Source organism: Pipra filicauda, unplaced genomic scaffold (genome assembly GCF_003945595.2).
Source record: "Pipra filicauda isolate LSUMZ 115617 unplaced genomic scaffold, ASM394559v2 scaffold47_size6085603_pilon, whole genome shotgun sequence".
Lineage (NCBI taxonomy): Eukaryota > Metazoa > Chordata > Aves > Passeriformes > Pipridae > Pipra > Pipra filicauda.
Window position 1 is genome coordinate 5,898,498 of NW_024104620.1, and position 23,074 is coordinate 5,921,571.

General features: G+C 48.9%; 1 protein-coding gene and 1 non-coding gene across 3 annotated transcripts; one reads left to right on the forward strand and one right to left on the reverse strand.

The window, feature by feature from the left end:
- The first annotated feature begins 415 nt into the window (after positions 1–415).
- LACTBL1 (lactamase beta like 1) lies at positions 416–21,983 on the forward strand. Of its 2 annotated transcripts, XM_027711808.2 has the most exons (9): positions 416–824; positions 1,651–1,911; positions 2,698–2,785; positions 6,536–6,680; positions 8,500–8,609; positions 11,633–11,790; positions 13,620–13,867; positions 17,178–17,283; positions 19,918–21,983. In XM_027711808.2, exons 3-9 carry the CDS (start codon positions 2,765–2,767, stop codon positions 20,894–20,896), a joined length of 1,767 nt encoding a protein of 588 aa, XP_027567609.1. In that variant the 5' UTR covers positions 416–824; positions 1,651–1,911; positions 2,698–2,764; the 3' UTR covers positions 20,897–21,983. The 2 variants fall into 2 exon arrangements, with proteins under 2 accessions (XP_027567609.1, XP_027567607.1); XM_027711806.2 differs by lacking the exons at positions 416–824; positions 1,651–1,911; positions 2,698–2,785 and having other exon boundaries at positions 6,345–6,680.
- TRNAN-GUU lies at positions 12,613–12,686 on the reverse strand. Its single transcript has one exon. It is a non-coding gene; the product is annotated as a tRNA-Asn (tRNA).
- Positions 21,984–23,074: the final 1,091 nt, after the last annotated feature.

The window sequence follows — 23,074 nt, forward strand, 5'->3', positions numbered from 1 at the left end:
CCACGTTCTTAGGTTCCTCTAAACTGGGACACTGAGCCAGTGCAAGGAGAGGGTTGAGAAATATTACTTACTTGGCTTAATAAGTAAGTTTTAAATAAGAATAAGTCACTTAGAGTTACACTGCTGTGTGATTTACCAGGCTGCTTTCTTGGCTTTCCTTGCTGAGCATGAGTAGCTGGATTTGCTGAAGCCTTAGGTCACAAGCTCTGAACTTTCACCCAGATGTGCCTTTGGTTGGAATACAGTTCATTTCCTCAGTAATTCTTCTGGTAGCTGGTGCAGGCTGTGTCTTGGATGCAGGATGAGAGTAATGCTGAGAACACACTCATGTTTGGGTTGTTGCTAAGTAGTGCTTGCCCTGAATCAGGGACGTTTGGATTTCCCATGCTCTACCAGCACAGAGCAGGAGACAAGAAGGCTCCAGCCACCAGCAAAGCTGCAAACCCACAAGATAAGAGAAGTCAATATCTGTGTGGACACAGGGAGGGAATCCAAGAAGGTGTTAGGAGACTCCAGACCAAAAATCCCCATTGGACCAAGAGGTGTGTGAAGAGCACATGCAGAGTCTGTAAGGGCAGGAAATCCAGGGATCTCTTTGCTCCAGTCCCTGTTTGAAGGCACCAGGTCAAGTTGTTTCTATTGCTGGAGCACTCAAATATTAATTTTTTTCCCCCCTGGAATGGGCTATCTGAGACTCTGCTGCAGGGAGAAGAAATTTCTTTAACAGTTTGGTGACCCCAAACCACCACCACTGGATCTGCAAACATCCACTGCCAGCAATGTGTGAGTTCACATGGGACCTTTGGAATGGGAAGCACTGAAGGGTGAGTGTTAAAATTCCATGAGCAGATTTGGTGAAAATCCTGTAGTGGTTTTAAGTCCTTCTCTATGTTGGGGTGGGTTTTAGTCCCTCTCCTGCTGCAATTTGCTTCCCAATGTGCCTGATCAGCACAAGGCACACGTAGAATAGGATTCAAATCCCTCTTAGTACCTGAAAATGATGGGAAATAGAGCCAGCACAGAGAGAGAGATGCCCTTGACTGAGGTAACACAAAATTGGAGAGAAATCTTTGGCGCAGCAAGTCTATCAAGAAAGCACACGAATATTTCCTGTGGAGAAGATTAGCCATTTACAACTAGAGATGGAGCCCTGGCAGACCTCTGAGGGACATTCAACCAGCACAGATTCACTTTACACATCAGCTAAAGGCTGTGTTCCCAGGACAAATGGATTATTGGTATTATGGGATAATTGGGCACAGGACCACCCTAGAGAATGTTGGAAGGAAATGGGAGTTCCCAGAAATGAGGAGCAACAAACCTACGAGGAGCTTGATCTGCTCTAATTAGTGAGGAGGTCATCTGCAGCCCCACTCACCAAAATTTGGGCACAGCTCAGGGGCACAGGCTCCACCAGAGTGTTTTGGGCACTCTCAGATTCTGAGCCACTCCTGGAGATACTGAAATGAAGGGGTGGTATGGGTAGGGTACCTGTACCTGGCAAGGTCTGAGGAAGGCCATAGGATGGCATTGAGGTGCATAATCCCCCTGGATTTGGTGCATAAGTGAGGGCATGGCCATGCCCTCCTCTTTGGGGAGCGTTTCTGATGTATCTCCCATGCTGTGACAGCCCTTGGTTAACATTTCCAGCTCACAGGGTGTTATGGACACCCACGCCTCAGCCCCCCAGCTCCCCATTTTCAACTCTGCTCTGCTGCTGGAGCCAGGAAATCACCAGCAATCCTTCCTTTGGCTGCATCCCTGGCCAGATGCTGCAGAGGGGTGAGGCCTGGCCGATTAATCTGTGCTCAGAGAGCCTGTTGGATTAGTGCTTCATCTGCTCTCGACATCTGCAGCTGCAGGACAGCCCCAAATTCATCAGCTGGAAGTCGGAAGGGAGCAGCAAGGCTGGTAAGAGCTCTTTTTTAGGGAGGGTTGGTGATTGAACTGCCTCTGTCAGGTAGCAAGATGAGGGAGGTTTTATGGGAAAGGTGGTGGTAGTGCCATTATCTTGGCACTTCCAAACCTGTCACACAGTTCCTTGGCTGTGTCTGTGAGTCCCAAGTGTAAGGGGGGTGTTGTTGGCTGTGAAGGGGGAGCAAGGTGGTGTAGAGGGAAAGGGGGGGCTGGAAGGACCATGTGGAGCAGGCACAGTGAAAATGTGGCAGTCCTGAAGGTCTCAAAGCTCCAGTTCCTTGTGTTTGGAGGTGGGGTGAGGATGGCCCTGGGAAATGAGAAGTCTGTGCCACACCATACTGCCCAGCCTGGGGGGACAGGGGACACCTCCTGAGGGGACTGGGCAGTGCCCTCAGGGAGATGGGAATGGCCCCAAGGGAGTCCAGGAATCCAAGTGGTTCTTTGAAGGGGGAAGGAAGGGACAGTTTCTGAAGCTGAGCCCTTAGAGAGCTGGGAATGGCCCTCAAATCACCCAAAGAGTCAAGTGGTTCTTTGAGGGTAAACACAAGGTGCTGCCAAACCAGAGGGAGAGACATGGAAGGTGTTACTGAGGATCTACCTCACATGGTTACTGTGATTTGGGCTGGAAAATCACATCATTCCAACCCCCATCTCCCTATCCAAAACCAGTCCCTCCCTGCTGTTCTGCTGACCTGAGCTGGGCTTTGTTACCCTGGACTTCCCTCCTTGCTCTGACTCTGCTTTTTTCCTGCACTAACTGTTGCTTTCTCTTCATTACAGGGGTTTATGAGCCTTTTATTTGTGCAAACAGGCAGCACGGGGGATGAGAAGAGAGTCCTGAGCAGCCATGGAGGGGTTACAGCTGCGGGTAAGGCTCCCCTCGTACAGATCCCGACCCTCCACCATCCTCCAGAGCTAAAGGGAAAGAAATCCCACTTGTGTCTGGTGAGCTGGGAATGACTCCCTTGTCTGTCACTGCGGGGAAACTCCAGGAGGCAGCTCAGGATTAAGCCCAGAGAGTGCCTGAAGTACGGGTTTATCTGCCCAGCTCCCCTTCCCCGAGCAGCCCGGCCCGGAGCCTCTCGGGGACCGTCCCTCTGCCGCTTAATCGCCTCGTGCTCCAGTGGCAGGAGGAGATGAGAGCGCTATAAATAGGTGGTGAAGCCCTCTTGGTTTCAGCCGTGATTCACACACATGGCACAGGAGCATTAGGGAGAATTAACATCCAATCCCTCGGGCACTTTCCTGAGTGCAAACGCCGTTCTGTGTCCCACGTCCCCATTCCAACCCCCCCGTCCCATCCCTTAATCCCCCTGCCCGGGGGGGTGTTGGGCAGCACCATCGGGAGGGCTTGGATGGCTCCAATGGACGGGGAGGCTCGGAGCGGGATTTTTGGGAAGCGGCACCTGCAGTGACCCGCGGGTGAATTTAGGGGATGGTGGGACTCCGCGCTCCCCCCTGCCCGGGGCGGAGTAGGGTCGTTGTGTTCCTCACACCCCTGGACGTGGGACAACGACAGCCTTTGGGACTGAGACACTCCTGCTGTTGGTATGTGAGGGGGCTGGGGGTCTTCTGCCTCTCCCTGACCGGTGTTGGGATGTTCCTGGACCGACTGGTCCTCGGTGGGTGGACAGCACACCTGGGTGGCCCATGGGAATCCCAAATATTTACCCCTCCCCATCCTAATTTTTCAAAGCTCGGGGGGGGAAAAAATGTATCATGCTGACAACCTACCCCCCTGGGGAGCTGCGTGAGCTCGTTCTGCATGTATTTGCATTTATTTGCATGTGTTTAAGTGCTTGGAAGCCCCCCCTCGCCCCCCTCTGCTGTGTTTGTGTGCGAGCAGAGAGGGTCACTGAGCACCACAAAACCAGCCGAGAAGGAGGTGAGACCAGACAGGCCCTGGAGTGGGAGGTGTGAGGAGTCTGTTTATAGGGATTTATCCATCTACTTCCCTCACACCCTCCCAGGTACTGGGAAGCAGTGGTGTTTTTTCTGAAAGGTGGTTTAGAGGGTAGAGCATCTCCTGAGAGGGGGTGAATATCTCTCACACTTTTGGATATCTGGTGTCCCATCAATAAAGTCCCAAATAGTCCCAAAATAGTCCCAAAAAAAACTATCCTGTGATAGTTTCAGTCTTCCTGGAGACCAGCTTGTAACCAGGAAGGAACTAGGGAAGTGACCAAGAAGTATTCCATGTTATTCCTTTACACAAACTGAGTTAGATCTAAGGTGGTCAGGGAGACCTCCCTTCCCTTCTCTTCCAGAGAGGTTTGGGAACAGTAGGTTTGGGAACAGTAGGTTTGGGAACAGTAGGTTCCTGAGGGGAGAGTGCTGGGCTGGGTCTGGCTGTCCTGCTTTTCTCAAGGGAACTGGTTCTTTATTGTCAGTTCTTTATTTGCTGGTTACCAGGTTTTTCAATTGTGCATACCTGTTTTGTTTCTGTCCCTTTTTTTCCTTTTCCCTTCCCCTCTTTCCCTTTTGGGAGCGGTTTGGGGTTCCTGTGTTCCTATGTACATAGTTCCTTAATTGTATATCTGTGATATATGTAAAATATATATATATTTTATATAGCTTTTGCTATTCCGTTGGGGTTTTTTTCTTTCTTCTGGGAGGTTTTCTGCTGTGTTCTGTGGGGTTTGATGGGAAGCCAACTACAACTGGCTACAGATCCATGTCTCTAGTCCATGGCATTGTCAGGGTTTCTTTGCATTCCTACTAAATTATAGGGCAGAAAATAAAAAAGAGCCATTCAGGGCACTCATGATCCACAAGAGGTAAAGGGGAGGTTGGACTACAGGATGTTTGGACTAAAGGATGAGCTCAGTGTTGGTATCTTTGGGTCCTCAGTTAGTGATCCAGGGAGTCTGGAATCTGTGACATGAGGAATATACCAGAAAATGTATTTCCTTTGCTCTGAGGGACCCAGAAATCAGGGTTTCTCAGTGAAACAAGGGAAGAGGCAGAAAAACAGAGAAAATAGGTGGGGGAAACACGTTATTCTGATGGGACTGAACCCAAAAAAAGTCATCCCATGAACACTGCAGGGCAAAGAGGGCCCTGTGGCACTCCTTGCTGCAGGAAAACAGCTCTGGGTGACATCCTTCAGCCTACACTGAACAATAACAGGATGGGGGATTAAAGAGATCTCAACACACAGGCTCCTCCTGGGGCAGTGTGATCTCCTACCTACTAAGGCACTTCAGGAGGTTGGGACATCCAAACAAAAACGGGTTTGGTGCTAAAATGGCATTGCCCTGTTTAGAAAAACATCCCAGAGTGGAATATGGGCCTCGTGTGTCTGGCAGGCTCAGGTTGGGGTGGGCTGCAGGTACCTGCGTGGTCTTGAGCCACCCTTGAAGTTTGAATCGTGTAATGGAAGAACCTGCCTTCAGAAATTCCCGTGGGAATGTCTGAACAGGCCGAAAAGCTTCAGAAAGAACTGTGATGTGTTCCTGTTATTGTGCAGGAAGTGCAACCTAGAGTTTCAGCAGGGGCTGGAAAACGCAGCTGGATCCTTCCTGAGCCACAGAGCCGTGTGGGAGTCTGAAATTCCCTGGCTGGGACTGACAAGGCTCACCTGATTTGCAGAAGCTTTTGCCTGAACCCTCCTGCATCTCAAAAAAAAAAAAAAAAAAAAAAGGGAAAAGAAAAGGGCCGTGTGGAAATCTAAAGGGAATATTTCAATCTGTCTATCCTCCAAGTGAGTCCAGACAACCTGAAACAGCTTTGGAATGTGGACCATATTGGATGCAAATGGCAGCCCATATGTTTTGTATCATTAATTGCCAAACTTTCAAAAGCACCCTCCTGACCTCCTGCAGGCAGTGAAGGAGCACAGCCCAGGCTCAGGCACCTCCTCGTTTGTCATCTGTTCCTTGTTTTTCTTCAACATTTATCTAGTTCTGTTCCCAACCTGGATGGTCTCCAGTGTTGTGAGAGCTGCACACACTCAAAATATCAGCCAGTTTCCCAAAACGTGGCATCTGTAAACGCCAAGCTTGCAGATGGTGTGTGATGGGATGGGATTTACAGGCACAACATAGAAGGGTGAGGGCAGCAAATGGGGGAAAAATTCCATCATTCATCTAGAAAAGCTGGATCTGCTCAGATGAGCTAGCTGGTGGCTGCCATGAACAGATGCTGACTCTGGAAAAAAAGGGACTGGAAAGATATCCAGGATTAAGTCCTGATGGTTGAGAAGGGTGGAACTGAGAGCAGTATCTGAGAATCCTGTCTGATGGGTGTTAACCTGCAGGGAGGGGGAAGGCAGAAGGAGTGGTTGTGTTCTTCTACAAGAACCCACAAGGTAAGGATTACAAACCCCACTGAAAGGCAAGAAGTCATCTCTGGTTCCAGTTATCCCAACACAGGCTGGTGTGCCCAGCTCTGGTGCTGAAATTATTCCAGAATCCCAGACTGGTTTGGGTTGGAAAGGACCTTAAAACTCATCTCATTCCACCCCTGCCATGGGTAGGGACACCTTCCACTGGACCAGGGGGCTCAAATCAATCCCTGTCCCTTCAGCAGCTTTATTCTCTGGTGCATGGGGCCTCTCTCACCAGCTGAAATGCAGGAGAGGTGTTTTCTCTCTCTCTGCCCCCTTTTCTGCTTGCAGAAGGCTCCCAGCAGCCGGAGCTTCCTCAAACTCCCCGCCATGGAGGTGAAGTGGATCCATGTGTTGGTTGTCTTCCTCTTCCTGCTGTCTGTGGCAATGACAGGCTGCTTCCTGTGGCAGTACAGCCTCCCCAAGGTGGAGCCCGGTGAGTACTCGACTTGAACCTTGCTCAGAGTTTGGCACAGAAATTTGGGACACTCATAAAACCCTTTTTCCCCATTTTCCCCCAAAGAGCATTTCCCCAAACACACAAATTTCTCCAGACAACACATGAATTTCTTCCTCCTTGCTGGTGCAAGGACACAGAGGAGATGAACACTGGATTGATGGAGGACCACATAACTCTGCTGGTGTCCAGAGAAGCCCCATTACTTCTGCTGCTCATCTTTGGTTAACTGATACACCAGGGAGCCATTTGATTTTACATTCTTTACCTTTTCTGTGTTGTAAAAGTCACTCCAGCTTAGAACAGGTTTCTTTTACACCTTGCTAAGTGCTTCCTTTGCTGTTCCCCTAATCTTAGACCTTTGAACTGGCTTAAGCCCTTGGTTCACACTTGAATTTGTAGAATCACAGAATCCCAGACTGGTTTGGGTTGGAAGGGACCTCAAAGCACATCCAGTGCCACCCCCTGCCATGGGCAGGGACACCTTCCACCAGCCCAGGTTGCTCCAAGCCCCGTCCAACCTGGCCTTGGACACTTCCAGGGCTGGGGCAGCCACAGCTTCTCTGGGCAACCTGTGCCAGGGCCTCCCCACCCTCACAGCCAACATTTCCTTCCCAATATCCCATGTATTTCTGCCTTCTGGCAGTCTGAATCCACTCCCCCTTGTCCTGTCACCCCATCCCTTGTCCCACGTCCCTCCCCAGTTCTTTTGGAGCCCCTTTAGGCCCTGGAAGGGGCTCTCAGGTCTCCCTGGAATTTTCCTTCTCCGGGTGAATCCCCCCAGCTCTCCCAGTCTGTCTCCAGAGCAGAGGGGCTCCAGCCCTTGGAGCAGCTCCGTTGCCTCCTCTATTGATTACAGAAAACTCAACCAATAGTCCCAAGGCACTGTATGTGCAAGGATTAAATATTAAAGGATTAAATCAGAGTTTTAAGTAGCCCAAAGGTGACTTAAAATTCATGGTGAATTCAGAGGTATTTCACAGCCCAAGGTCTGGAAAGCATTTCAGACCCTACATTTTTGTCACAGAGTAGCAGGCTGCCTGTGGGCTCTCTAGGTGTCCATACCATGCATCTCCAAGATTTCCTAGTGTCATTTCTCCCCTCATCTCTAGTTCTGATGCCTCATGTTCACCTACTAAGCAAGAACACAGAGAAGCATCTGTTTGCAGCTCACAGAGCAGAGGAGCTGTGTTTATGAACACCTTGGGATCAGCTGGAAAAATAGTGCCTCCAAGTGAGACAGTTCCCATCTCTCAGTGAGTTTAAAGAGCTTTGCTCGCCACAAAAATTCCAGCTGTTTCTGTGGCACAGGCAGGATGCAGGGAATTCAGGGGACAACTAACACAGAAGGTGTGCAACCTTTCAGCTGTTGTGACAGTGCTGGAGCTCAGGGGACACTCACACTTCACTTCAGTACCCATTTCTGAGGTTACAAAATGCAAGGGCCAACACTGTTCTCCTGAACCCCAACTCAGACTTTCCTCCAGACATGGGCAGGGCACTTCCATGGGGATTAAACCCACTGTCAGGTGGGACTGTAGTCCCAGTCCTTTACTCTTCCAGGTTTAAGAGTCAGTTGAAGTCCATCCTATGCTGGAATAAGTGATAACAGAACATGGTGGTCCTGCAAGTCCTATTCTGTGTGAGACAAACACAACTCAGGATTATCCCTCTCCTGTGCAGAAGTGTCCTTCAGCTTTGGACAGCACTAGAAATCTCGTGGTGACTGGTGGGTGAGATTAAACCTTGTCAGTGTGTCTGTTGAAGTCACTTGTGCTCCCCCTGCAATGTTTTCCAGGCCCTTCTGTGATGGAAGTGAGATCAGAAGCTGTGCAGATGTGTCCCCGCTACCCTGAGCCGGTGCCGCTGGACCACCCCATCCCCATCCTGAAGGATGCCTTGGAGAAGGTCTGGGGGGATAAGGGAACAGAAGGAGGCACAGCTCGTGGCTGCTCTCCTGCAGGGGTAGAGGGGGGAATGTGTATTTTGCCCCTGAGCATCTCTGGGGAGGATATGGGGAATCGAGGAGGTGGAGAACACGTGAACCCAGAAGTGGGTGTGTGAAACTCCTTCAGTGAACATTCAGGACAGGTCAACAAGCAGTTCTCTCACCCACAGGGCAAGTTGTGATGGGGAAACATGATCACTTGTCCATTGGAAGGTCTGGTGAGCTTTTATCAGCACAAAATGATGGCTCCTGGCATCTGGTCTATTAAGTATCCTGGAAAGTAGTTGATTTGTGTAACTAGTTCCTTTTTATAAGTGACTGCCAATTCCTTATTTTCTTGCTTTGCTGGCTTTCCCCATGCCACAGTTTAAGAAGTACAAAGCTACTTGTAGGTTCAAGGGAGGGAGTGGAGGGGAAGGGAAAGAGGTAGAAGACCTGCATCTGAATGAAGATACACTTTTAAGGTGCTCATTCCTAAGCCCCCTTCAAACACCTGTTGAAGTTCCCCGTGCCTTATTCAGGCTGCAAAATGGGAATGTTTTCACCAGCCTCTTCAAAGAAGTGCCTGGATACTTCACTTCCCAAGAGTGCAAAAGAGGAGATTGGATGATGTACCATCGGGATACCCCTGATGGGATGTTCCATCAATATTCCCTCGGTGTGATGTCACATCAAGATTCCCTGGGAGTCATAAAGTGTCTTTGACATTTCAGCACTGACTGAACTTCTGACAGGCTCTAGGAAACACTGCAGCACTGCCTGGACTGTCTGGACCATCAGGACAGGACACTCCTGATTTTCTATACCCCTTATCCCATTCCCTTCCACCTTTTCTTTCTCACAGGCAGCAGGAATTCAGCACTGACTACAACATTCATGATGCAAGTGAATTTACAATGAAAAAATGGCTTTCCTATTTTATTTTGTGCTACTTCTCTAATAACCCTTCCCATCTGATTGACCTTAAGGCACTGAGCAGGTGCTTTCCCAGGAGCAGCCACCGGAGCCCCCAGGTTTTGTTGCTGGGAGCCCAGGAGCAGCTCTCAGCCCACGTGTGGGTGGGTGTGCTCAGGGCTGTTCTGCACACACAGCGCTGTATCCACACGGAATTTCAATTGCCAGCACTTCACAGCCACTCTTAGGAAGTCTCTGCCTGTCTCTGGGGTTACTGCAGAGTGTTTTACTGTTCAATCAGGATTAGTCAGAGAGGTGAGGGATGTGCAGAACATTGAGTGTCCACCACAGAGTCATCCAATCTCCTCTTTTGCACTCTTGGGAAATGAAGTATCCAAGCACTTCTTTGAAGAGGCTGGTGAAAACATTCCCATTTTGCAGCCTGAATAAGGCACGGGGAACTTCAACAATGGAAGAAGACACAGGTGTTTGAAGGGGGCTTAGGAATGAGCACCTTCAAAGTGTATCTTCAGAGGCCCTCAGGTTCTGCCTAAGCCTGTGGACACAAACACACACTGAAGGTCTTGCAGTACCTGAGACAAGTCACCATCCAGTGCCAGGCCAGCCCTTGGAACTGGGAATCTGGGCAGTGCCAGATGCTGTTATATTGCATACAGGGGAGGACCTTTTCCCAGCCCATGGCAGCTTGAAATGGGAGAGTGACCTTCACTCATGCATGAGGATTAAGGAAAGATTTCTCTTCTAATGGTAAATAGTTCTGTTTAGCAGAAAGGTCCATGTTTTCCTCAGAAGAGCTTTGCTAGTGACCAAATCCAAAGTATCAGAGCCAATGACACTCAAGTCTTGAAGAGCATCACGTACTTCTATCAACTTTCTGCAGGTCCAGGCAGGTCTATTTGTCACTCTCTAAGAAAACCCTAAGGTGGACCATGATTGTTGAATGAATCATAGAATTCCAGAATGGTTTGGGTTGGTAGGGACCTTAAAGACCAACTCATCCCACCCCCTGCCATGGGCAGGGACACCTTCCACCAGCCCAGGTTGCTCCAAGCCACGTCCAACCTGGCCTTGTGATGGGGCAGCCACAGCTTCTCTGGGCAACCTGTGCCAGGGCCTCCCCACCCTCACAGGGAAGGATTCCCATCTAACCTTGCCTCCTTCAGCTTAAGGCCTTTCCCCCAGTCCTATCACTGCATGGCCTTATAAAAAGTCCCTCTCCATGGTCCCCTTGAGACCACTCCACTGTCAGGAGCTGCTGGTGTTCCCAGATGGGCCACTGGTACATGAGGAGCAGAGGGCAAAGAACCTCTGCCAGAAGGACTTGGCACAGGTTGGGTGTTTCCACTGCTGCCAGTGCATCTCACCAGTCTACCCAGGGAAGAGACCCTGAGGACATGGCTCAGCTTGGCCTTTCTTGCCTCAAATACTGGACCTGGAAAGGAATTTCTTATGTCTCAACCAAATGAGAACATATGCAAGGTGATGACACAGCTTTGAAAAAGCCACCAAAGGGCAAGATCAATGTGTTCTGCCTGCAGGAGGTGGGTGGAGCACAGCTGGATGGTGAGACCTCCACAGCCCGGGCACAACAGGCAGCAAAGGGCAATCACAGCCCTTTGGTTGCTGTGTTGTTTCTCAGGTTGCAGTTTAACAGGAGCCTGAGCTCAAAGGTGTTTCATGGAGTGAAAAGTCTCATGGGATATTTGAAAAGTCGTCTTCTTGTACATCTTTGACCCTAAAATACTAGTGCAGAGAACAGATGTGCAGGGTACAACTTAAAAAGGAAGAATTTACAGTTATTGCATGTTGGCATTTGGTTTTAATCTTAAATATTAGAAGGATGAGCAACAGGTTCTTTGACATGTAGACCGAAAGGAAGACACTGGATAATTCAACATAAGCAATTCTAAGAAACTGTTAAACAGTTAAAATATTTTCTTTTGACAAAATACATTTCATAGAACCCCTCTGGAGTGCTCAGGAGTGAGGAAGGCTGGTGGTCTGGCACAGGCTGGATGCATTATAAGAGTTTTCAGTTGGGAATTCCTGGTCTCTCCTCGTTCTGCAGGTGGATTTGATGCTCAGGCAGAAGATGCACAGCTCAGGGCTGCCAGCCATGTCTGCCATCGTCATCTACAACGACACAGTGCTCTGGACAGGAAACTTTGGGAAGAAGAACATCTCCGACCCCTCCTCGGCTGTGCCCAACGAATACACCATTTACAGGTGAGAGCCCTGGCACAGGCAGAGAGCCAGGAAAAGGCAGATGGGTGTAACCTTGGCACGGGCAGGGAGTCAGGAAATAGAGCCACTGTCATGTGGCTCCTGCAGGGAGCACGAACCTCTCTTGAAACTTTGTGAGATGATGCTTCAGCAATTATCACTTGCTGGCGGTTTAACGAGTTACTTAGGATGTATTTATTGATTTTTTTTCTTAATTTGATCTGATAATATTTTAAATTACCATCCTGAAGAGCCTGAAAACATTCATAGGAGTGGCTCCATATTTTGAGTAGGCCTAGGGCACAAATCTGAAGGTTGAGAACTGGCACAGATACTGAAAAAAGAGAACAGAGAGGAGACAGGGCCAGAGGGTTAAAATATTAATTAAAGAAATAATAATAATAACAATAATAATATAAATTTCAGCCTAGGAAAAAATTGGGGTTTGGGGAGAGTTTCTACTACACATAAAATAGACCTGTACACTTATTCATCCTCCCAGTGTCATATTGGCTGTTATTTTTTAGGTGAATATAGAATCAAGCTCTTAATGTGTGCTAAAACCAAAAAAAAATAAGAATTTTCATTTAAAGATCTATTTTCAGTGAATTCTACCTGTGTTATCTATGAAACACATGGGCTGCACTCTGCCAGGCAATTTTGTTCTCAGAATAGACAGTTTTGGAAGGTTTCAGATCATCTGTTTCTTCCCCATCTGTAATATGGGACAAAATGACCTGCTGCTATTTTTCTACCAGACCCATTAGATGGTTTGGGTTGGAAGGGACATTAAAGGTGTAGTTCCAACCCCTGGAATCAGATCCACGTCCCTGGGTGGGCTCGAACCACCAACCTCTCGGTTAACAGCCGAGCGCGCTGCCCGGTTACGCCACAGGGACAGGCTGGAGGCAGCTCCAAACGTGCCAATCTGGCATTTGGGGACGAGGTTTAGGGGTGGCCCCGGGTAAATGGTGAGGCCTGATGATCTTGGAGGTCTTTTCCACTCTAAAGGATTCTGTAAGTCTGTGATTTTAACCGTAAAATTCCAATAAACTACCGGTAAGTTTTTGTCGCCAAAATCACGGAATGTGCTGAGCTGGGAGGGACCCACCAGGGGCATCCAGTCCAACCCTCAGCCCTGCACAGGACCATCCCCAAGAGTCCCCCCCTGTGCCCCAGAGGATCAACCAAACACTCTTGAGCTCTGGCAGCCTTGGGGCTGTGCCCACTGCCCTGAGGAGCCTGGGCAGTGCCAACCACCCTCTGGGGGAAGAACCTTCTCCTGAGATCCTTTTCCTGAGAACCTAAACCTGCCCTGACCCAACTCCAGGTCATTCCCTGGTGCCCTGTCCCTGGTCCTCACAGAGCAGAGCTCAGTGCCTGCCCTTCCTTTATGGTATTTACTAACCAATCATTTACAAAATAGGTAATTTTATGAATACTGAGTGACTAGGAAAAGATCTGCAGCCACTGCACTGCTGAGCACAGAGGTTGTCAGTTGATAAAGGTTCAGATTTAAGGATATTAATTCCAGCTTCTTACCTATATTTTTAACCCTTCCCTTCAGAATTGGCAAAGGTGTCACAGAATCACAGAATATACTGAGTTTGAAGGGACCCAAAAGGATCATCCAGTCCAACCCTCAACCCTGCACAGACCCATCCCCAGGAGTCACCCCCTGTGCCCCAGAGGATCATCTTGGATGATCAAGCACTCCTTGAGCTCTGTCAGCCTTGGTGCCGTGAAAGCTACAGTGATCTCATGTACCATCCTTCCTCTTGATTCATGAGCTTCTTAAAGTTTCATTTCTCTGCCTGTTTGCCCGTTCACAGAATTGCCAGCGTCTCCAAGATCTTCCCCACCATTATGCTGTACAAGATGTGGGAGGAAGGCAAGGTCACGTCTCTGGATGACCCCTTGGAGCGTTATGCCCAGAACTTTGTTATCAAGAACCCCCTGGGAAGGCTGAAGGACTCAGAGCAGAGGTACACAGCAGATGGGCTGGTGTTTCTGGAGAAGGGCTCGATGCCACCGAAGCCATCCCCCGTCACCCTGCGCAGGATGGCCAGCCAGCTCTCAGGTGAGACAGCCTTGCTCTGGGCCACCTCAGAGCCCACAGACACAACAGCCTAAATCCCAGGGGTACAAAAGGCTGCTGAGAAGGTGTTTCCCGGTATGGACCCTGCCCTGTGCCCTTCCCAGAGGTCAGCAGGATTCCTGGGAGCAGCTTCCCGGAGTGCTGAAAGGAAACTCTTGTTCCAGGCCACCTGCCAGGAAAGGGGCCGACCTGCCCTGTGGGCTGGGGAGTTGGTTTTCCCCTGGAAAGTGATTCAGATTCCTTACAATTTGGTACCACAGGTATCCCAGGGTTGGATTTAACACACACACACCAGCATTTCATTCCCAGTGTTCTGTTCCTCACATATCCCAATTCTTTATTCGCAGCATGTTCCCAACATTCCCATCATATCCCAACGTTAAGTTCCATCATATCACAAGGTTCTACGTGTCACATATCCCAATATTTTATTCCTGTCATATTTTATCCCATCATTATGTTACCACCACATCCTAGTATTTTATTCCCCAAATATCCCAACATCCCACAATATTTTATTCCTGGTGCATCCCACCATCTTATTCCTGAAATATCCTGAAACCAGGCTCTTATTGCATAACAGTGCCTTGTGCTCCAGCCCAGAGTGCTCTGTTTTTTCTGAGATGTAGAGTTGGAGGTCAAAGAGGCACCAAACCTCTTTGCTTTGAATAGAAAGACCTTGATTGATGAGCTAAATTTAGCTGCCAGTGTGGCTCCTGAGCTGGGATTCCTGAGCTATTCATGGCTCTGCACTTGTTGGCAGAGAAGTATTAATGTGCTGCTGCTTCAGAACTGGGTAACTGTTACATTAAGGTGGAAGGAGCTCATGGGATTCAGAACTTTAACCTTTCTCCGACATAAAGCTGTTAATACTTGATTGAGAGATTCCAAAATTTAAAATGGCCAAAGAGACTGTGCTGGTATCTGGTGTGGCATTTTGGTTAATCTCTGTAGCCTCTGCATTGTTCCAGGTTGGAATAAATGCCCTAAAATCAGGAGCCAAGATCAAAACAGCAGGTAGGCAAATTGCAGGATGGGGCACAGCATCCCCTGGAGCAAACCAGTATCAAAATAAGGGCTCCCCAAAAATGGAATGATGTGGATGAAACCTGGAAACAAACCCACAAACAGCCCAAAGTGACCAATGGCCACATCCCTGCCCAGCCCCTTTCCCTGCAGGCAGGGTCTGGCTCTACCCACATGTTGTCCCCAGGAATTACCCACCCTGCCCAGTCCCCTCTGACTCTCAGGAGTATCTGGAGCTGCTCTGGCTGCTCCTGTCACCCAGTGAGGTGTGAAGTGCACCCTAGAAATGTTGTGAGAAGCACATGTCAAAAGTGCACCTGGGTGCTTGTGCTGTGCAGCCCCTCCATTGCTTCCATCACTGCCTGGATTTGTGCCCTTGCTCAGCTCCTTTTGTGCTCCTATGCCTTTTTTTTTTTTTAGAATTTGGCCCAAATTTCCCAGACTGCACCAGCAGGACACACCAACTACCTCAGACCCTGACAATTTAGTAGAAGCAAAAGCACAGTTTCAAAATCCCAGCTGCAAATCAATTGAATGTTGAGGTCCCACATTGCATTTGCTGTCTGTCAAAACCCCAAAAAGGAATAGGTTCTGCTTGGCACCAGGATCAAAGCCGCTGCATGACACATTGTAAAGTGGTTTTCATCTGAATTCTTCCAGTGGAAAGTGATCTCTAATAGATTCTCATTATCTGGGCTCTTCTCCATTGCACATTACAAAAGGAACTCCAAAGGTTTTTCTCCTCAGCACTCAGCACATTGCTGGGGGAAAGCTCCAGCTTGTTAAGCCCAGGATTTTCAAACACATCTGAATGACAGAATGGGATGAGATTGTAAATTATTAACAGTGTGCTTGTCACATCAATTAGCAGCCCATGGGCTATAAATCAATGGCTGTGGGTTATATTATGCTCACACATCCTCTGGTTTATCATCCCTAATGAACCTCAGGAGAGATATTGCACTGCTGTCAGGACTCTGGGGAACTCTCCCACCGGTCCAACCTTGTCTTTGCAGCAAGTAGAAAATGAAGGAGCTGGAGGAGCTGGAAGATGATCAGTGCATCACTTACCTGGTCATTCAGCTGCACAAACAACCACAGAGCAGGAGCACAAACAGTGCTCTCATTCCAGCTCAGATCCCAAGGTCAGGCCAACCGAGAGAAGCAAGAGTTGCTGCTCCAAAAGAGTGGGGCCTCCTTCAGCTTTACCAGGATCCAGGAGGAGAGGAAAAGCCCTCACGTTGCACCAAGGAAGGTTTAGAGTGGATTTTAGGAAAAGGATTTTCACAGGAAGGTTTGAAAAAACATTGGAAGAGGGTGCCCAGGGCAGTGGGGGAGTCCCCATCCCTGGAAGTGTTCAAACAATGTTTGGATGGGGCACTGAGGACGTGGTTTAGTGGTGGACATGGTGGTGATTGGTGCTGGGCTGATGGTTGGACTCCGTCTTAGAGGGATTTTCCAACATTAACAATTCCATAGTTCTATGATTAAGCTCATGATCACTGAGCAGACTATTACAAGTTTTTTTTCTGTCACAAACACTTCCCAATTTCCTTCTCACTTCTGCATCAAAGTGAGCTGGAAACAGCCACAAGGACTCCACTCTAGGTGTAATCCAAGTTCTGGACAGGGAGAGCCACAGAATCTGTTCAGAGGAGCTGGGGCAATTTAAAAACTACTGGCCAAAAGATTTTAGGGAATCCATGCTCAGTGTGGAACTAAAAGTTAAAAAAAACCTTAGTATTTTCTACATTCAGTGAAAAGAATTTTGGTTTTTCCTACATTCAGAACCCTTGAATAAATGTTGGTAAAGATGGGCCGAGGGGAAGACAAAAATACTTTAGGCCAAGCTTGGAGCCATCCAGAGAAGATCAAGCCCTCAAGAGTGAGATGAGAAGAATGAAATTCTGGTAAAAGGGGCTGTCACACACCTTCGTGGTCACGGGAATAGAGTCCCGTGGGAATATGGGCAGGGATTTCCCCAAGACCCAACAAGCCAAAACACCCCTGGGGGTACAGGAGGTTATGGATCATTCATGGAGGTCTTTTCACTGAGCTGTAGCACCCCGAGTTAGTGCTGGGTAGGACTCACATCACCCAGGCTGGGGGGTCCTGCAGTGTGGTGGGAACAGGTCCTTGTGTCCCCAAAGCACACGAGTCCCTCCTTGTTGCTTCCACCCTGCGACTGCCTCGGCTTCTGTTCCCTCCTCACCAGACTCAGCATTTCCATGCTTCCTCTGGAATGAATCTCTTTTCCCTGGCACAGGTCTGCCCAGGAGGCTGAGATCCACCAGCCTGCTGTGGAAGGGCACCACGCAGGACGCCCTGGCTCTCCTGAAGGATGATGTGCTGGTGGCTGACCCAGGAACCAGGTCAGATGGATTAATTTATGGGCTTTCAGCCACATCCACATCCATATTCACACTGTATCCCTGTCTCTCCTTCATCCCTCCCCTCTCTCTACCATGTCATTCCACAAAATGTGAATTTTCCCCTAAATGAGAGACATAGCCACTATTTTGTCATATCCATATCCATATCCACATTCTATCCTCATCTCTCCTCTCTTTGGCAGATCAGATGGATTAATTTTAGGAGCTTTTAGGAGTGTGTTCTTCACTCTTAGCCCCACCTGCAGCCTCCATGGCCAATGGATAAACCTTCCCAAAGGCAGCTTCAGCCACCTCCCCACACACCTGTCTGAGGCTGATGACCTTTGTGGGTCCCTTCCAACTCAGAATATTCTGTAAATCTGTTTTTCATTTTTTAAGTCTAGATGAGGCAAGTTAAACTGCCATAGTTGGGCCCAATAAGCCTTAAATGCAGGTTTTCTGTGGTGGAAATGTTAATTTAAACAGTTTAAAACATCACAGATTTCAGTTAAAATCGTGTCTGTAGTCACTTGTATGTCTCCAAATTATCTATACGGTCTGTGAATGCTTTTTGTAATTTCTGTGGCCTGTTAAAAGTCCATTACCTGAGTTGCAAACACTCAAAAATATCATGAAATCACAGAATCCCAGAATGGTTTGGGTTGGAAGGGACCTTAAAGATCATCTTGTTCCACCCCTCTTCCACTAGACCAGATTGCTTCAAGCTCCATCCAACCTTGGACACTTCCACACTTCCTTAAACAGCATCCAGTGAACATCAGGTGAGAGAAGGGATTACAACTAACTTGGCAACATTTTTTCCAAGTCTGCAAAGTGAAATCCTGAAATAATTTGCCCAGGATGGCTGAGGATCTACCATGGCCATGGAGGAGGAAAGCTCAGAGGTTCCTTCACTGCTGTTAATTCTCTCCCATATCCTGTAGGAGGCTACAACAGATATCCCTTAAAGGATTTTAAGACTTAAATACCATAATTTTCGTTGATATTTTTATATCTTTATTGGTATTATCTTTATTGATATCTTTATATTGTGCTCCCCATGAAGATACACAGGGACATCCCCTCATAGTCTCATAACATCTTAATAACTTAATAAATATCAACTTAATGTTGATAGTTTTAATTTTGTCCCTGTTCCTGGACATACTTCCCAAGGGAAGTTCCCATTTATTGACACAGACATTTTAATATATTTTTCTGTGTTGAAGTTCAGCTCCATTTCAGACATAAAATTTTAGATCCAGAATGTGTTTATTCTTAGGGTAATAAATATGCATGCTCATCATGCTTTTATTCAGCCAGATGGGCTGGAAAAGGTTGAAGTGGTACCAAATTTATGACCTAAATAGGCCTCAGTCAGATGAAAAAAAACAACAGTTGAAAAAAAACACAGTTGAAAAAAAAACAACCAAACAACCAAGCTGAAAATACAATTAATTTTGAAAATGTGTTTAAAAAAACTTGCTCATTCATGTCTTCATGCCATTAAACTCCATTCAAGCGTAAAGACTTAAATCACTTGATGGATATTAAAGACTGAAGCACTTCTTTAATGCCTCCACAGTGCTGGCTGCTGCTTTGTGGGCTTTTAAGTGCTCTTTAAGTGCTTTTACCATCTTAAGGTCGCTTAGGTGTTTAAGTGATTACACTAGAGTCAATCCCCAAAGAGGCTTACCTGGGATTTTGAGACCTCTAAGCAAACACCTGGAACTCTCCATTTGCTCTTGAAAAGAATGGATGTGTTCTTTGTGAACTGTTATAAACAATAAGTGAAGGTATGCAAATATACAGGAGTGTTCCTGTTCCATCCCCAGGTCTTTCTGTCCATCAGAGTTATAAAACTCTGCTGATGTTGCTGTAAAATATTTCTCTTTCTTGATTTAACAACAAGGAAACAACACAGAGCTTTTCTCTGTCTCTCCTTCATCTCTCTTTTGAGCATGTGATTTCATAAAATGTGCTTTTTCCCCTAAATGAGAGTCATAGCCATTGTTTTTTCATACCCATATCCACGTTGTATCCCTGTCTCTCCTTCATCTTTTTTTACCATGTCATTCCATAAAATGTGAATCTTCCCTAAATGACACATAGCCACTATTTTTTATCATATCCACATCCACACTGTATCCCTGTCTCTCATAGAATCATAGAATCAGCTGGGTTGGAAGGGACCTCTGAGATCATCAAGTGCAACCCCTGATCCACTTCTGCTGTGGTTCCCAGCCCATGGCACTGATGCCACATCCAGTCTCTTCTTAAAAATCTCCAGGGACGGAGAATCCCCCACTTCCCTGGGCAGCCCATTCCAATGGCTGAGCACCCTCTCTGGAAAGAAATTCTTTCTAATATCCAACCTAAACCTCCCCTGGCACAACTTGAGACGCAGCCCTCTTGTCTTGCTGATGGTTGCCTGGGAAAAGAGACCAACCCCCCCCGGCTCCCCCCTCCTGTCAGGGAGTTGCAGAGAGTGATGAGGTCTCCTTCATCTCTCCTCTCTCTTTAGCACATCATTCCCTAAAATGTCAGTACCCCCTAAACAAACAGACGCAGCCCCCGTTTTGTCCCACCCCCACTGGGTAAAGCTGATCCCGAGATATTCCTCCTCCTTCCCAGGTGCCACTACAGCAACCTGGCCTTCTCCCTGCTGGCCCACGTGCTGGCCGAGCACGGGGCCGACGGGCAGTACCAGCGCTGGATCTCGGAGCACATCCTGGACCGCCTGGGCATGGAGGACACGGGGTTCGACCTCACGCCGCCCATCCGCTCCCAGATGGCCGTGGGCTTCTACGGCAGCCGCCAGCCCGCCCCGCTCTACGACCTGGGCTGGTACAGACCCTCTGGGCAGATGTACTCCACGGCTGCCGACCTGGCCAAGCTGGCCATGGTCTTCTTGGGCACCTACCACCGCCGGCTCCTGGAGCCTGACACGGTGAAGACCATGCTGACCCCGCTGCTCAAGTGCTCCAGCGACTACTTTGCCAACAAGACCGGCACGCCCTGGGAGATCAACGAGCAGCTGGGCTACGATGTCATCAGGAAGGATGGGGACCTTGATGGCTACTCAGCCACCTTCTCTCTTATCCCCAAGCTCCACCTGAGCTTCATCGTGCTCATGTCAGGGCCCAGGCCTCAGGGTGGGGATGTTGTGACTCAGACTTATGAGTATCTCATTCCGGCCATGGAGACGGCTTTCCGGGAGGCAGAGAAGAGCGTGGTCCCCCCTCCAAACCCCATCCCTTATGTTGGCTACTACACCTACTCCAACCTGACTTTCTATGAGATCAAAGTTGGCATTGGTGGGGTGCTGATCATGCAGCAGTTTGGGCCTCACGTAGAAGAGCTAATCCCCGAGAAGTATCGGACAATCAAGCTCCACCACCTGGAGGATCGTGTATTCCAAGTTGTTTTTGACAAGGAGTTCCCGTGTGTCCTGCGCCTGGGCTCTGCCTCCATCTCCCTGGAGACCCAAAACGGGCAGCTCTTTAACTTTTACCCCTTTGACCGCAAGGGTTTGTCTCCTGGCTTCGACGCCCCGGGGTTGAACACCTACAATGTGGTGCGTGTGCTCCGCAAGCCCGTGTTCTACAGCTAAGCACCCCCTGCTCCCCTCACCTCTTCTGGGAGGTGGCTTCAAATCTGTGTCTTACCAGACTCTGGTCGGCTCCACGGAAGCCACTTAAAAGGGAAAGGTGGTGGCAAATGGCTCTTTTGCCAAACAAATACTCCTAAAATGACTTCCCGCTTCTGACATGGCTTTAATGGCTGGCAACCCCCCAAAATGCACAACAGGCCAGCTGGAGATGCCTGCAGAACATAAAAAAGAGGTGGGAATGTGCTGAGGGGATTGTGTTTGGATGCCATAAAAACAAAGCTGAGCACTGAAGTGTCCACACTTTCGTTGTCTGTTTGATGACCATTGTAGTTATCAACTGGTATCATCAAAGGCTGGAAATGCCCTGTGTCTCTCAGAAAATCTCTCTTCTTCAGTCCAGGGGTTTTTCCACAGCTTTTCAGGAGCCCATCTACCACGAGCAAGATCCCTTACCTGGGTTTGCCAAAAGCCTGATGTGCTAAAAAATGGCCCCACACCTGATCCCAGGCCCTGCTTGGGACCCCTGGGATCCTTTTTTTCTCCAGGTCACAAGGAGGAAACTGTGAAAAGAGCAGAGAACAATGTGGTCTTGGCTCCATGGATTTCTCCAGAAGTGGTGGTCACACCAAGGATGTTGTAGCACTTCAGCAGAGAAATAGAAGCTCACTCTTGTGGGCAGGGCCACATGAACATAAGCTGGGACATTCCAGCTGGACTCAGGCCTGTGACTGTCTCAGTGTACAGGAAAGGGTGGGTGATGTTTAACCACAGGAGTGTGTGGGAATCTTTCTGGGTGTTTTGGGCAGGGTGTCTGTCTGCAAATGTCCCCAGGTGTGAGTGAGGATGCTGAGGGAAAGGACGTCATCCTGGGCAGCCCTGCACTGAGGACAGGAGCACCCGCAACTGCAAAGCCACAGGTGCATTTCACCCACAGGTGAAACAGGGGATCCAGGTCACAACAACCCCAGGCAATGCTCCAGGCTTGGGGAAAAGGGTCTGGAAACCTGCCTGGGCAGAAAAGGACTTGGAGGTGCTGGTTGACGGTGGCTGAACATGAGCCCAGGTGTGCCCAGGTGGGCAAGAAGGCCAATGGGCTGTACCAGCCATTGTGTGGCAGCAGGGCCAGGGCAGTGCCTGTCCCTGTGCTGGGCACTGCTGAGGCACCTCACAGTTCAGTTCTGGGTCTCTCACAAGAGAGGACATTGAGGGGCTGGAGCGTGTCCAGAGAAGGGAACGGAGCTTGGGAAGGGTCTGGAGCAGCAGGAGCAGCTGAGGGAGCTGGGGGGGCTCAGCCCTGGAGAAAAGGAGGCTCAGGGGGGACCTTTGGCTCTGCAACTCCCTGACAGGAGGGGGGAGCCGGGGGGAGTCAGGCTCTGCTCCCAGGGAACAAGGGACAGGAGGAGAGGAAACAGCAGTTTAAGCTGGAAAACCACAACATTTCTTCATGGAAAGGGTGGTCAGGCATTGGAACAGGCTGCCCAGGGCAGTGGTGGAGTCCCCATCCCTGGAGCTGTTCAATGAATGTGTGGGTGTGGCACTTGGGGCCATGTTTTAGCAGTGAACATGACAGTGCTGGGTTGGTGGTTGGACTCAGTGATCTTGGAGGTCTTTTCCAACCCTGGTGAATCAATGATTCCATGTTGTTAGTGGCCAACAGCACGTCCCTGTGGCGGGAACAGTGTCAGGCACAAGTGCAAGACAGGACAAGTCCCACCAAATGTGGAGTCCTGGCTCCTCAGTGCCCCTCCACATTTAAGGGATACTGTGGTTGCAGCCCTTAACAGAAAGCAAAGCAGAGGGTCAGGGCAAGACAGCTCTGACCACCTGAAAGGGAATATCCAACTACAGAGTAGCTGAGGAGCATGGAAATGCAGAGGGAGTGCAAAAGGTGCCCTACCCAAAAGGTTGTGCAAAATCAGACACCCTCCAAAGTGTGTGTCCTCCCACACCATAACTGGTGTGGATCCTCTTGCAGGGCAACATCCTCCTGCTGTTTGTCCACACAGAGTCTTGGAGGTGGACATGTCTCAGAGAGGATGATACACCTGCCTCCCCTCTCTCTGGTTGTCTCGGTGTTCTCACTCTGTGTGCTGCTCCTCAGCTTCAGTTTGCAGTGGAGAGGCCATCACTGAAAGCCCAGAAATCCTTGATTCACAAACTCAGTTCCCTGCCTTTTCT

Coding starts and splice junctions, on each gene's coding strand:
- LACTBL1 (XM_027711806.2), top strand. CDS start 6,464: ATGGGGCCTCTCTCACCAGCTGAAATGCAGGAGAGGTGTTTTCTCTCT. Junction 13,868..17,177: donor GATGGCCAGCCAGCTCTCAG/GTGAGACAGCCT, acceptor TCCCTGGCACAG/GTCTGCCCAGGAGGCTGAGA. Junction 17,284..19,917: donor GTGGCTGACCCAGGAACCAG/GTCAGATGGATT, acceptor CCTCCTTCCCAG/GTGCCACTACAGCAACCTGG.